The sequence below is a fragment of the Sceloporus occidentalis genome, unplaced genomic scaffold, assembly GCF_023333645.1.
Source record: "Sceloporus occidentalis isolate IW3139 unplaced genomic scaffold, rSceOcc1.0.p SCAF_1, whole genome shotgun sequence".
Classification (NCBI taxonomy): Eukaryota; Metazoa; Chordata; class Lepidosauria; order Squamata; family Phrynosomatidae; genus Sceloporus; species Sceloporus occidentalis.
In genome coordinates this window covers 172,634,018-172,646,395 of record NW_028316981.1, presented here as the reverse complement: position 1 = coordinate 172,646,395, position 12,378 = coordinate 172,634,018, and the positions used below count along the sequence as shown (strand labels likewise).

Here is a 12,378-nt window from a genome sequence, read left to right as displayed (position 1 = left end):
GATGATGGATGCACAGTCACCACTGATGCAATCTGACATGGGCTCCAGGGTGTCAATGTGATTCCTCCACAAGTTGCTCAACTGATTCCCCACCCCCACCGTGCTCATAAACATAGAGTTCTATATGTGGAGTAATTCTACTAATCAGCAGGTATACAACCCTGTGTGACTGGGAAAAGGCATAAAAAGGCACAAAGAGGAAAAACTGCAAGCAGAAGATCTAAAAGCACCAAAGTAAGATGACCTCATGCAGGGAACTGTCCAGAGGGCTCCAAGATTGTCTCTTCACTAAATCACAGTTGGGTGGCATTTGGGAAAGGGAAGTTACAAACAATTGTTTAGAAGGTCTCTCTATAGTATTTCTAACTAAATGATGCAGGACAAAACATTGATCAATTGTGCTACAAACTTTGTAAAAGCCTGCCTGAGTTCTTATCTTCCTCCCATAGCAGCATTTTGCCACTTCTTTTTGGTTCATAAAAATGTTGGATCAGGGCTGTGGCGTGCGGTTGTTGTAGTGGTGGCAAGCAACTCCTTTGGGGCAGTCTGTTTTTCCCCTACCTTTACCTTTACACAGTGGAGCCTTCTCTTACATGGGGGGATCCATTCTGGAACCCCCCACGTAAAGATAATTCCGTGTATGTTTGCACCCCATTGGAAACAATGGGGCGCGTGCTCATGGTGCGGCACGACGCATGCGCCATTTGCTCAATTGCCATGCTGCTTCAGCGTATTATGTCTCATAATATATTTATTTGGGTTTTGATAGGTTTTGATAGTTGTAGTTGCCTGAGTACCCTCTCATTCTGCATCAATGTTCCCATTTCCAATCTTCTTGATAGTTGTTTGTCACCAGATGTAGAAATTTCTTGAATCTACACTAGGACTCTCTTGAAGATTGTTTTTAAAAACTAGGTGGTATGTTTTCTGAAGTTAAGGTGTGGTTCTACAACTGGAAGAACAAATTTTGTTTTCTCTGAATTTTTCTTTTAAATTCTCATAGTGTTATAAGGCAAAGCGTCATTTCACTAGTGCTCTGATGCATTATGATTCTATAACGGAAAAAAATTAAAACAAGATGCAGGGAGAAGAGGACGAAAATAGGATTAAAGAAGCATCAGGTGAGGGAAGTGAAAGTTTCACTGGCTTTGCAAAAACTTGTCACTACATGTATCATTAGGGGGAGTGCCCCCCAAAACACAGCATGAATCACAGCTATTGTTGTGCATGTACCCTTTGGGACTTTTTAAAATAACAATATGTCTCAGAAGTAAAAAAAATAAATATTAAGTGTGGTGTCCTGTTTTGATGCTAGTATGATACCAGGTCCCCAAGAGAGATTACAGGATGCAATCACAGGAGAATCCTCAAGGGACGAGTAGCTCACCAGCAAGGATGACATAGCAGCATAGTCAGGCAACAGTCTGAATCAAACACAGTGAAGCAATAAATTCAAATGACAGTCCAAAAGGGAGATCTAAAAGTGTAGTCAGTAAACAGAGCAAAATCTGAGATGATCAGGCAACACAAACCAGGAGCACAAGTCAAGAATAATGTGCCCATCAAACAGAACTCTTGTGAGCTTTAATTTCTGGTCTGTTTTCAGCATGCAGCTGTTCCCTGATTAAAGAATATTTGATCCTTAAATGCTCTGACTTCCATGGCCCTTCCTTTTCCTTCCTTCATTCTGCCAGGGTAGGTGCTGTTTGTGCTGTGTCTTGATGTTCAGAAACTGCCATGCCTTCTTAGCCCTTTGCCTCACTAACTCGGCACTCTGTCTCACCATCTTGACTGCCTACCTCTTGACCTTCTGTCTGACTAACTCAGTCTGAGTCCTGGAGGTGAGACATGACAGGTGAGATTAAAAAGTTGAAGCTAGTGCCAGGAATGTCCAGGAAATAGTGGAGCACAATGAAAATGTTGCTTTCATTTATTTTTTTAAAAACAGATAATCACAGCTACAAATACAACAACTGTGAGCAACCTTCCACTGCATTTGCCCTGTTTGGAGGATCTTGGTCTCTCCACGCTGATCTTTCTGCTCTGCTCTCTATCAGACTTTGCTTTTTTCTTCCTCTCTCCACAGTACTCACTTTCTCCAGTGAGTCTGCTGTAAGTATGACTATATTTGGACCCAAACCAATTTATCTGTATTGTTTTTATTAACACAGGCTTGAAATATGATAAATTATGACATTAAAGAAAGTTTCCTCTGGAACAACACTTTTAATCTCTCCTCACTATCTTTCCTCGTAATTGTAAGGATGGAGCTGCAGCTGATATCTTGATTTCCTCATTTCCCATGGGGAAATGAATTTCTCAAATTTATTGGGAGAAATTGTGATGCCAGGAATGTCTACAACTCCCTTCATGCCTTTTTTGCCTTTAAAAAAACTTAGAAGAAAATAAAATTAAGAGAGACCACAACACACAGAGAGAGACAGACACACACCAGTTGCATGGAAAGTAAGAAAAGGTAAGGCCACTAGGCATCAGGACAGGGGGAGAAAGGAAAGTATTTGAGGAAGAAGAACAAGGGCCTACAAAAAGTTCAGTTCATCTTTATTATGGTCATAGACCAGCACATTACTTAAAGTTAAGATGTATATGATGACCACATTTTAGGCTGTAAGCTCCCAGAACTGTGGTCTGGGACTAGTGACACCCTACATCCTAGTTAAGAAGGGAAGAGAAACATGCAGTCCACAGTCCACATGTGCCTCCAAGGGCTGTTTTCATGGCCCCAAGGCTTCCCTAGAGGTAAAAAAAAGTCCACAAAATGTCCAAAATATTCTCCAGAACCTTTTTTGAAAATTTTGTTGGCCCCTAAATGCTCCCAAAACATTTGAGTGTGGAGGGCATTTCCACCATGTTTAGGGTTCCTAGGTCCCTCAAAGTAATGTTTTTTGGTTGTTTTTTTTTGGGGTGGGGGAAATCCCCCACCCCAAAAGCTTTTTCTGCCCCAAAATGCCTTCTAAACAATCTGCAGGGCATTTCTACCACATTTTGGGCTCCTCTGTGTCAAATGAGACATAGAAGAGGCTTTATTTTAAAAAAAACCCAAAAAACAAGAAGTGAATAGGAAGTGACTTCTGCTCACTTTCTGTTGTTAAAAAGGTCTCTCCTGGGTCTAAAAACCTAGTGAAAAAACCCTCCATACCACGTAGAGGGCATTTGGGGCAAAGCCACCTTTTTTGGGGAGGGGTGGACAGATGTGGGCCTCCAAGGATTCCAGTGGGGCTTTAGACTGCCACAGTTGCCCACCCCCATAGTAAATAAACAATGTAGTTCCTGCAAGCTTCAATTCTGTCCTGTGTTTTTCTGGCATATGTCAGATTCACCTTTTCAAAATTAAGTGTTCAAGAGAAAGGAAAATAGTTGCTGTTCACTCTCTACATTTAAAGCAACCTAGCGCCCTGCCCACTCAAAATGTGGGCTAAAAGAATAAGAAAAAAAGAAATCCCCAGGAAAGCCAGCTATACAGTTGCAATGGTTTCACTCACCAAAAGGCTCCTCCAGAAGAGCTGGTAGCCAATTCACGTGCCTGTTTCTCTGTTACAATGTCAGCTGTGACCATGAAGGATGTGTGTGGATGCTTGAGCAACTGAGGCCCCAGCAGGAAGCGGACAGTGGCTTGAAATTTGGTTTGGGTCTTCAGAACTTGAGGAGGCTGTTTATCCACCAGGAATGAGCTGAAAGTGAGACATAGAAGAGTCAAGAAGATCATGAGCAGGAAAGGTGAACTGTCAGCCTCCATGGCCAATCCACAAATCAAATTTAAGGATAGAAAAAACAATGATCTAGGGTAGGAAACAGCAATTGGAGACTCCATAGTGAAATATGGCCCCTGCAAATGAACTATTTGTCCTTCACCAGTTGCCTATACAGAGTCAGGAGTGATGTATAAAAGAAGTCATAGCAGTTAGCAATGGATTTGTCCTTAGTTCATCTTGAAGTAAATGGGTATAACAATCTGCTCCTCAGAAAGGCCCTTCTTAAAACTAAATTTTATTAACTAATGGATGGAGAATTGAGAGTAGCTAAAGAAGAATGAGGAGAAAGTGGTGTAAAAGGGGCTCAAGAGGACACCTGTCTGGTCTCCCATCTTGGAGGATCAAACATAAACACCACCATCCCACTTCTTCAACAAGATCTTCTTTAACATTTCTACTGAGACAATATTTTTCCTTCTAAATAGATAACTGATAGAACCACCAAATTTCATCTCTTACCACTAATATCTAGTTTTATGCAACAGATGAGGGGATGTTCCTCTACATTTACTCGCTGCTGATGTTAGAGCAGGGCACAATGATGTCAGGCCACACATTGTGTAAAATTAGAGATTACAGTGGGCCCACCATGTATGCAGGAGTTTAGTTCCAGGACCCTGAGCATATACCCAAAAAATGTACTCAGTAGCTTCCTTACTTTTTGATGAGGGCATTGGCCACACTGTCCAAACGTTCCTGCAGAGAAGACTGAAGTTCAGCACCAGAGGCTACCAACTGCAAGCGGAGCTGGAAACAAATGTCCACCAACCTTTCAAACCTGCCAAGAAACATGCTGAATGAGGGATTAATTCTTCTCGAACCAAAATTTGACATCCAATCTGCGATCACACAAATTCCAAGAGTCAAGTAGATTGGTCAAGTGTTATTACCGTCATATTTATATCCAAATATTAACAGGGGTTCCTGCCTTTTAAGTCTATGAAATTTTAGAGGATTATCCTAGGTTATGAGCAAGCAAGCAGGAACTGGATCACAAATGAAAATTTAACTGCTTATCTAAATGGCTGCATGATCTAGACAGGACTGGGTGTTATCAACGTGTAGTTCTCAATTTCATTGCATTTTGCTAAATCCTACTTGTCACAATATTTATTCATGAGATTGGCAATATCTAGAAACTGGTTGCAGAGCAAGAGCAGTTCAACTTTCCTAGATATCTAATATGGGACTTACAAGTGGCAGTTTTTGAACAAAAAAAATTCAAAGGAAGACTGGAAAGAGAAACAGGTGAACTGAATTATATTCACAACTTCAAATCCATTAGCAAAGGTATAACAAAGATAAAGGTGTCATGGCACACTACATATATTAATACACAAGTCCTCATAACCATACATGTAATAAAAAGAGAAGACTTTGATCCCTGGGGAATTGATTTATGGTAAGCAGATTTACCATATGAATATTGTAAATATTCACATGTGAATATTAAACTGCTACCAACCCCTAGAAAGAACTCTGTCACCTCACACTGTTCTTTGAAAACTGATAGCTTCTGATCACAATTTGCATCTTTCTATATCCTATTATATTCTATACTGATCCAAGAACTATGTGACTATTGTTAAAACCTTTGGCTTTAATATCATTCTGTAGTGATAGCGAAGAAGTTGATTAATATCTATGAAAGCTCATGCTAAAATATAAACAAGTTAGTCTTAAATATGCTTCTACAATTCTTTTCTCTTTCCTTTTATTATTTCCTGCACCAAAATTCATAAGCATTTAATGAATTTTCCTAATTTTCATATTCCTTTATTTTACTTAATATGTTATTTTTTCTTAGTGACTAAATCATGTTTGTGCACATTTTTTCAATCACACACATTTTTAGACATTTGGATTTTAAAATGTGTGCATTGTATGGTGCTCACTTTACTACTCTGAAATGACATAGAACTGGATGTCTCATGTCCTGTAATGTCCAATAACTGGAGAGAAAAATATCTCTCATAGAAGGTGATCTCATGATACACACTATTTTGTATCTTAGGTTTTTTAAATTTTATTTTGCAGCACCAGTATTATAGGTCGTATTTGTACTTCATACTTCCTTTCTGTCAGCAGTAACGATACTCGTCTGTTTGAAAAACCTCCTATAGATCCAGAACAAATGCTTGCTGAATTACTCACCTCTTTTGTAGTGGACTCAAGTCCTCATCAAAGGGAGTTCCATTCCCAGCCAGCTGTTGCTGCCGCTTCCAGATCATAAGTCTTGCCAGCACTGCTTTCTTTGCTTCTTCCAATTCACTGATCGTATTTAGGAACAGAGTTTGAAGGTTTTGGAGAGACTATAAGAAAGAGAGAGAGAGAGAAGTCTGGTAGGAGACAATTTTAAACATGGTCCAACATAATAAACTAGAGACACAACAGAGAGCTCTATTGGGAATGTCATGTGCACAACTGAATGCATGATCTATGTGTGTGTGCAAAAGAGAGGCTTCCCAAGTCTAGGATCTGATCCAGAACCCTGAAATATCTAACTTAAATTTAGAACAAGCAAATTCCAGCACCTGAGTTTTTGGGGGAAGGGGATGTGGGGAGACTAAATACATCTGCTATGACGAGTATATTACTATTAGTAAGAAAGGGCAGATGATGTTTCAGAATTATCTTTGTTACCAGTCTTCAGGACTTAGATGGCAAAAAGACATCATACGAATCTTTAAAATAAAATGCATGAATATAAAAAAGCCATGTCTGAAGAAGGGACAAACTATCATATCATTAGGGCTACTTACACTTGTGTGCAACTTCTCTTGCATAGGAAATTGTGGGTCTAGCATCTTTAGCTGCAGAGAAACTGAAAACAAAGTCAAGATTACCATTTAGGCAAAAGTCAAGCAGGATTCGGAGGGTCGTGGGGCAACACCATCCTATTGTCCATACACAGTGATCTCTGCAGGCCACACCTGTCCGGTGTTGCCAACAAGCCTCAAAGATATTCCCCGGAAGGTTTTACCAAAATCCAAAATCCCTGGGATTCCCCAATATTTACCGGAATATTCAGTCAAAATCCCCAGAAAGAAATTAATTAAATTCCCTGGATTCCAGGGAATTCCCTGGAAATTGGCAACGCTGCACCTGTCCCTCCAAATGTGAAACTCACCTCCTCAAAATAAAAATAAAAAAATTGATAAGTGTGCCCCTGGAAGCTTCTGGAGACATCATTCTCTATTTTTAAGATAGGAAAAAAATGGTTGGGAGGGATGGCTCTGGAGTCACATCGGGGGCTTGGAAGACCCCCTGTGATCCACAGGCCACAAACAGCTCACCCTTGACTAGCTCACTATTTTCTGCCTGGCTTACAGAGACCAGTTTGTCAAAAACTTCTGTGTCTGTAGAAATAAAGGAATGGAAAACCTGGCCGTGCTGACCAAGGGATTCTGAGAGCTCTGGTCTAAAAAAGGCAATTTTTCCAAACTCTGAAACAATGCAATTGCTTTTTCTGATTGCTTTTTGTCATATATTGTGCATTTGTTGGGTACACACTGATGGAAAGTACAGTAACATCCAAATCCCACAAACCAGAGATACCTTTAATGGTCCAACCAAAATGCACAAAATTCACGACACAAGTTTTTTAAAGCTTGCATCGTGTATTTTTGTGCATTTTGATTGTCACAATAAAGATATCACTTTTGTGGATACTGGTACTTTCCTGTAGGACCAACACGGCTACCCCTGGATATGTTTTCTGGATGGTGATGGGAGAGTGGCAGGTGTCCTGAATGTAAAGCCATCATCCTGGTTCAATAGTTCCATCTGTATCTGCGTGGCATGTGAGGATCACTACTTTCACAGATCTTGACTAAAGGCTATCAGCAGTGTCTCTCTGAAAACTAAAGGCACAGCATTTTCAGGTCTTTTCTGTTATGGGTCCCTATAATCTGGGCTGAGCAGATGTAGGCAACAGTAGTATTTCCACCTGAATAGTGGCACAATATCCCTCCTCCCATACCCAATCCTAATTCCTCTGCCTAGCAGCTTTCTACATTCCTAAATATATTGTGAACAGATTTTCTGCTGTGGAAAAATCAGTGCTTGCACTGCAACAGTTTTCTCTGTGAATCAATCAACCATGGGAACATAACATTATACTGAATCAGATTCAGAGCACCAGTCCATCTACCCCAAGGATGGGGAAAACATGGCCCAACCCCTCTTTTTGCCTTCTGGGGCATCCTGTACCACACACAGGTTTGTGGGGGCTCTTACATTGCATTTTAGCCCCCCAGGCTCTTTTTGGTCCAGGAAACGCTTTTTCTCAAAAAAAGGAAACAAATGGAAAGTTGGCTTCCTTCATATTTCCTGTTCTCAAAGAGGCCTCTCTTGAGGCTTAAAACAGCTCTAAAGGGTTTAAAAAAAAAACCATAGCAAAAATCACTCCCTTGCTACAAGGGTTAAACTTTCTCAGGTTAAAAACTGCCCCTTGCCTCTGGGGCAAAGTCCGAGGGTGAGGCCCTACAGTGCCCCATAGGAGTCCAACATGTCCCGCAGCACTGCTTCAAACTTGCTCACCTCTGGTCTAAGCCAGCCTTGTCAGCGCTGACTGGCAGCAGCAGTTCTCCATGCCTTCAGGCAGGATTCTTTTCTAGCCCTACCTGGAATTAATACGCTGAAGGCACTATATCCCCCGCTGATCTTAGAAACTAAGCAGTATCAGTCCTGATGAGTACTTGAATGGGAGGCCACCAAACAGTGGGTGGTGTGGGCTATATTTCAGAGGAAGGAACTGGTCAAACCACCTCTGAGGATTCCTTGCCTAAGAAAACCCTATTAAATATTCATAGGGTTGTCATAGGTGACTTGAAAGCACATACACACACACCTGGATTTCCTTGGTACACCCTGATGACCTCCATCCAAGTAGTACCCAGGCCTGACTGCTTCCAAAATCAGATGAGGGCAGGGGCATTCAGGGTCATACGATCAACAGTATGAATGTTCTAGTGTGAAAGTGTAAGAGTATATGGATGGGAAGGGAAAGACAAATGTTAGCTTCCCAGAGGGAAAGGCTTATATAGTTCAGCAAAAAATTAGCATCTGAAATGTTTTGTAGCAATATAATATTCATTTTTTTCTTTGCTAAACTCTGAAAATCAGAGCTGCCATGATGATGATGATGATAATGATGATGATGAATCATCTTTATTTATATCCTGCTTTTTCCCCAAGACTAGGACTCAAGGCGTCTTACTGGCTGCATTTCAAACTGAATATTTAATCATTACATTAGCACAGACATTTAACATCCATGTATGATATTGGTCATAGTAAGTTCCTTGTTGTTTCTAAATGCTATCATGATGAAAATAATACATAATATTATTTATTATTATTTATTTACGGTATTTATACCCCACCCTTCAGCTCTAAAGGCTCCCAGAGTGGCTTACAATTATTATTTTAATAATAATATATTTTATTTCTTACCCGCCTCTCCTCAGGGCTCAAGGCAGAGTACAATATAGATTAAAAGAGATAAATCATTTAACACCTTAAGTTAAAACACATGAACATAGAACACATTAAAATTAATGTAAAATTAAAAATATGCCAAATTAAATCATTGTCCTGGTGGTGCAGTGGTTAAATACATGAACTGTAGCCACTCACTCTCAAACCATAAGGTTACGGGTTCAATACCAGCCAGGACTCAAGCTCGACTCAGGCACACATCCTTCTGAGGTGGCTAAAATGAGTATCCAGCTTGTTGGGGGCTATTAGCTTACAGTTGTAAACCACTTAGAGACTGCTTAGTTCAGTATAAAGCGATATATAAATGAAACTGCTATTGCTATTGCTAAAACGTATAGTTTAAAATTGACTAGGTAGGCCTGCCAGAAGAGATAGATCTTTAATACTGTTTTAAATTCAGATATCATGTTCAGTTGTTGAATCTATCCCAGTAAGCCATTCCACAGTCAAGAAGTGGCCAATGAAAATGTCCTCTGGGTGACGGTTGCCAGTCTAGTCCTGGCTGCTTGAAGTAAACGTGCCTCAGAAGATCTGAAAGTATGAGGCTGATAATACGGAAGGAGGTGATCCCGTAGGCAAGTAACAACCAACCCATTGTACTTTGCCCAGAAACTAATGGGCAGCCAGTGGAGTGATTGTAATATTGGTGCGATGTGCTCCTAGATGTACCAGCAGTCAATCTGGTTCCTGTGTTTTGAACTCACTGAAGTTTCCAAGGTAACTTGGGTAGAAAGGTAACCCAGTGTAGAGTGCATTGCAAAAGTCCAGCCTTGAGATTACAAGCATGTGCACTACCATTTATAGGTCTTCCAATTCTAGGAAGGAGCACAGCTGATGTACCAGCCAAAGGTGGTAATAAGCATTCCTGACAGTCGCAACTATCCATACAGATTTTTGGAGAGATGAGTCCAGGAGCACTCACAAATTGGCCTGCTCAGAAATTGCCAGGTTCAGTAGGCGGCAATCTCCATTTTCCAGATGTACTTGATGCTAAAAAGGCACAAATAGAAGGGAACCTGTTTTCACAAACGTCAGCACTGTCCAGTACTTTCAGTGCCCTCATGATTGTATCATCCCAGCCCTTCCACTCTATGTCCTCACCTCTAGTATTACTGTTGTTCATCTCCAGCCTCTCCTGGAGGGCCTGGATTTCTTGCACTCGGTACTGCAATCGCTGAAGATTGAATTCAAACATCAGCTCTTCCCGCTGGCGGTGTACAAAGAGGGGCACGTGCTGAAACTACAAGAACAAGGAGAAGGAATTGGACATGGAAACACTGACTTCCATATTCCATGGGCTTCATGATAGAGCAAGCCAAAAACAATTTTGTCGGAACTGCAACAACTCCCTGTCCTGAAGAATCAAGAATGTCTCTGAGCGGGCAGTAGCAATAGGGTTAGAAAGTATGAGTGACCCAAAAGTGTCCTCCCTGCTTCCTCTGTGACATAAACTGATACTCTTAGGCATCTTCTTCTTTTCCTCCACAGACTCCTCTCTCTCCTCTTCCTTAGAATCCAACTAGAATAATTCTCCTGAGTTCTTGCAATAAAGCCTTTACAGTACTTTGTTCTTCTGGCATTGGTGTCTTTACTCCTTAGTTGAGATCTCTAACTACACATGCTCTGTCAAATTTTACAGAGGAGACCTTGCCAGGAAAGTCAAAACAGAAACAGACAGAGGGTCCAGATGGAGAAGGAAGGGGAGGGGGGAAAAGAAAAATAAGAAATCAGCCTGAACATTTTGAAAAATGCTTGCAATCCCACACTGATGTCACAAAAATAAACAAAGACATACCTAAAGCATGCAGTACAGATATCACAACACAACTTGTTGCCAGAGGTCAAACTAAATTTTACAGAACATGCCACAGATGTAAATGCCAACAAGCCAAGTGCTAGTTCAGCAAATTGTTTTGAATTAAAGGAAGTATGGCAGCCTAATACATTAGGAAAGCTACATATTTTTTTCTTAAAGACAAGACACTCATGTATTAATCCTTTTCTTTAATGGCCTTCTCCACTAAAGTGCAAGTGCTTCAGAGACAACCAAATCCGTTGTCTGATGAGGGAGGGAGGTGCACTGGTGATTTTCGCAAGCAGTGGCTCATAGTTACTAGCCATATCTCACCTTCCCCTGTTCAAATTGAACTATGCTGACCAACTGTTTTCTACAGTTCATCCAAGAACTGAAACATTTATGCTTGGAGGCCAGCAAGAGTGCTATCACAACAGCTCCCCCCTTTTAAAAACATTTCATCCAGATTTAGAGGGCTATAGGCTTTAAGAAACCAGATTCAATCTGATCATGGAAGCTAAGCAGGTCAGCCTTAGTTAGTACTTGGATGGGAGAGTGCCAATGAATACAAGGTGCTGTAGGCTATATTTCAGGACTGGCAAAACTGCTCTGAGTATTCTTTGCCTAAGAAAAGCCTCTGGGGAAAAAAATCTTGGGATCTCCATAATTCAACAGGTAACTTGAAGGCATACACACACACAAACTTTGCAAATATCAGCAGCTCCAGCATTGCCATAGCTTGTCTGCTGAACTCTTCTGCAACCAAGTCCCCAGAACCACAAGTGAAAAGCAGAGCCTCACCATTCCCACCCCGACTACCACCACCAGCAGCCCAGATCCGGAAACCTCAGAAAGAAAAAGGAAGTAACAGGGCAGTATGATTTTTATTTTTAAAAAGGGAACATTCATGGAGCATTGGCAATCAGAAAGAGTTAATTCATTGGTGCCATTTGCACAAGAGGACCAACCAAAGCACCCATTGTGTCTGAGGCTACATGAAACAGAAACACAGATGCAGACACTTTGGAAAAGGTTCTTTGGGGAGAAAAAAGAAGAAACATTGACTGCCGTGGGGTTTCATGAGACTGACTGTGGATGGACTGCACTGATTATGTGTTACTGTGGCACTGAGGGATTAGGATGAGACCTCTGAACCAGAACAATTCTGCTTCTGTAAACAAGAGTTAGAAAAATTCTTACCTTTTCCTGAATTGCTGCACGCTCCTCTCTTAAGATCCTTTTTACTGCTTCCACCAGTTTCAGTGGTTCTCTTCTATATCTGTTCTACAATTATTGGACAGAACACAA

The 12,378-nt window shown here is 40.9% G+C and overlaps 1 protein-coding gene across 2 annotated transcripts in view; it reads right to left on the bottom strand.

Annotated features, from left to right (window-relative positions):
* The window catches only part of STAT6 (signal transducer and activator of transcription 6), an 85,479-nt gene that overhangs the window by 19,027 nt on the left and 54,074 nt on the right, over window positions 1-12,378 (bottom strand). For both annotated transcript variants that reach the window (XM_089482399.1, XM_089482407.1), the window contains exons 4-9: window positions 12,271-12,354; window positions 10,377-10,515; window positions 6,536-6,597; window positions 5,928-6,085; window positions 4,432-4,551; window positions 3,504-3,692 (exon numbers count right to left, since the gene is read on the bottom strand). In XM_089482399.1, the coding sequence (XP_089338525.1) occupies window positions 3,504-3,692; window positions 4,432-4,551; window positions 5,928-6,085; window positions 6,536-6,597; window positions 10,377-10,515; window positions 12,271-12,354 (752 nt within the window). The remainder of the gene's footprint in view (window positions 1-3,503; window positions 3,693-4,431; window positions 4,552-5,927; window positions 6,086-6,535; window positions 6,598-10,376; window positions 10,516-12,270; window positions 12,355-12,378) is intronic.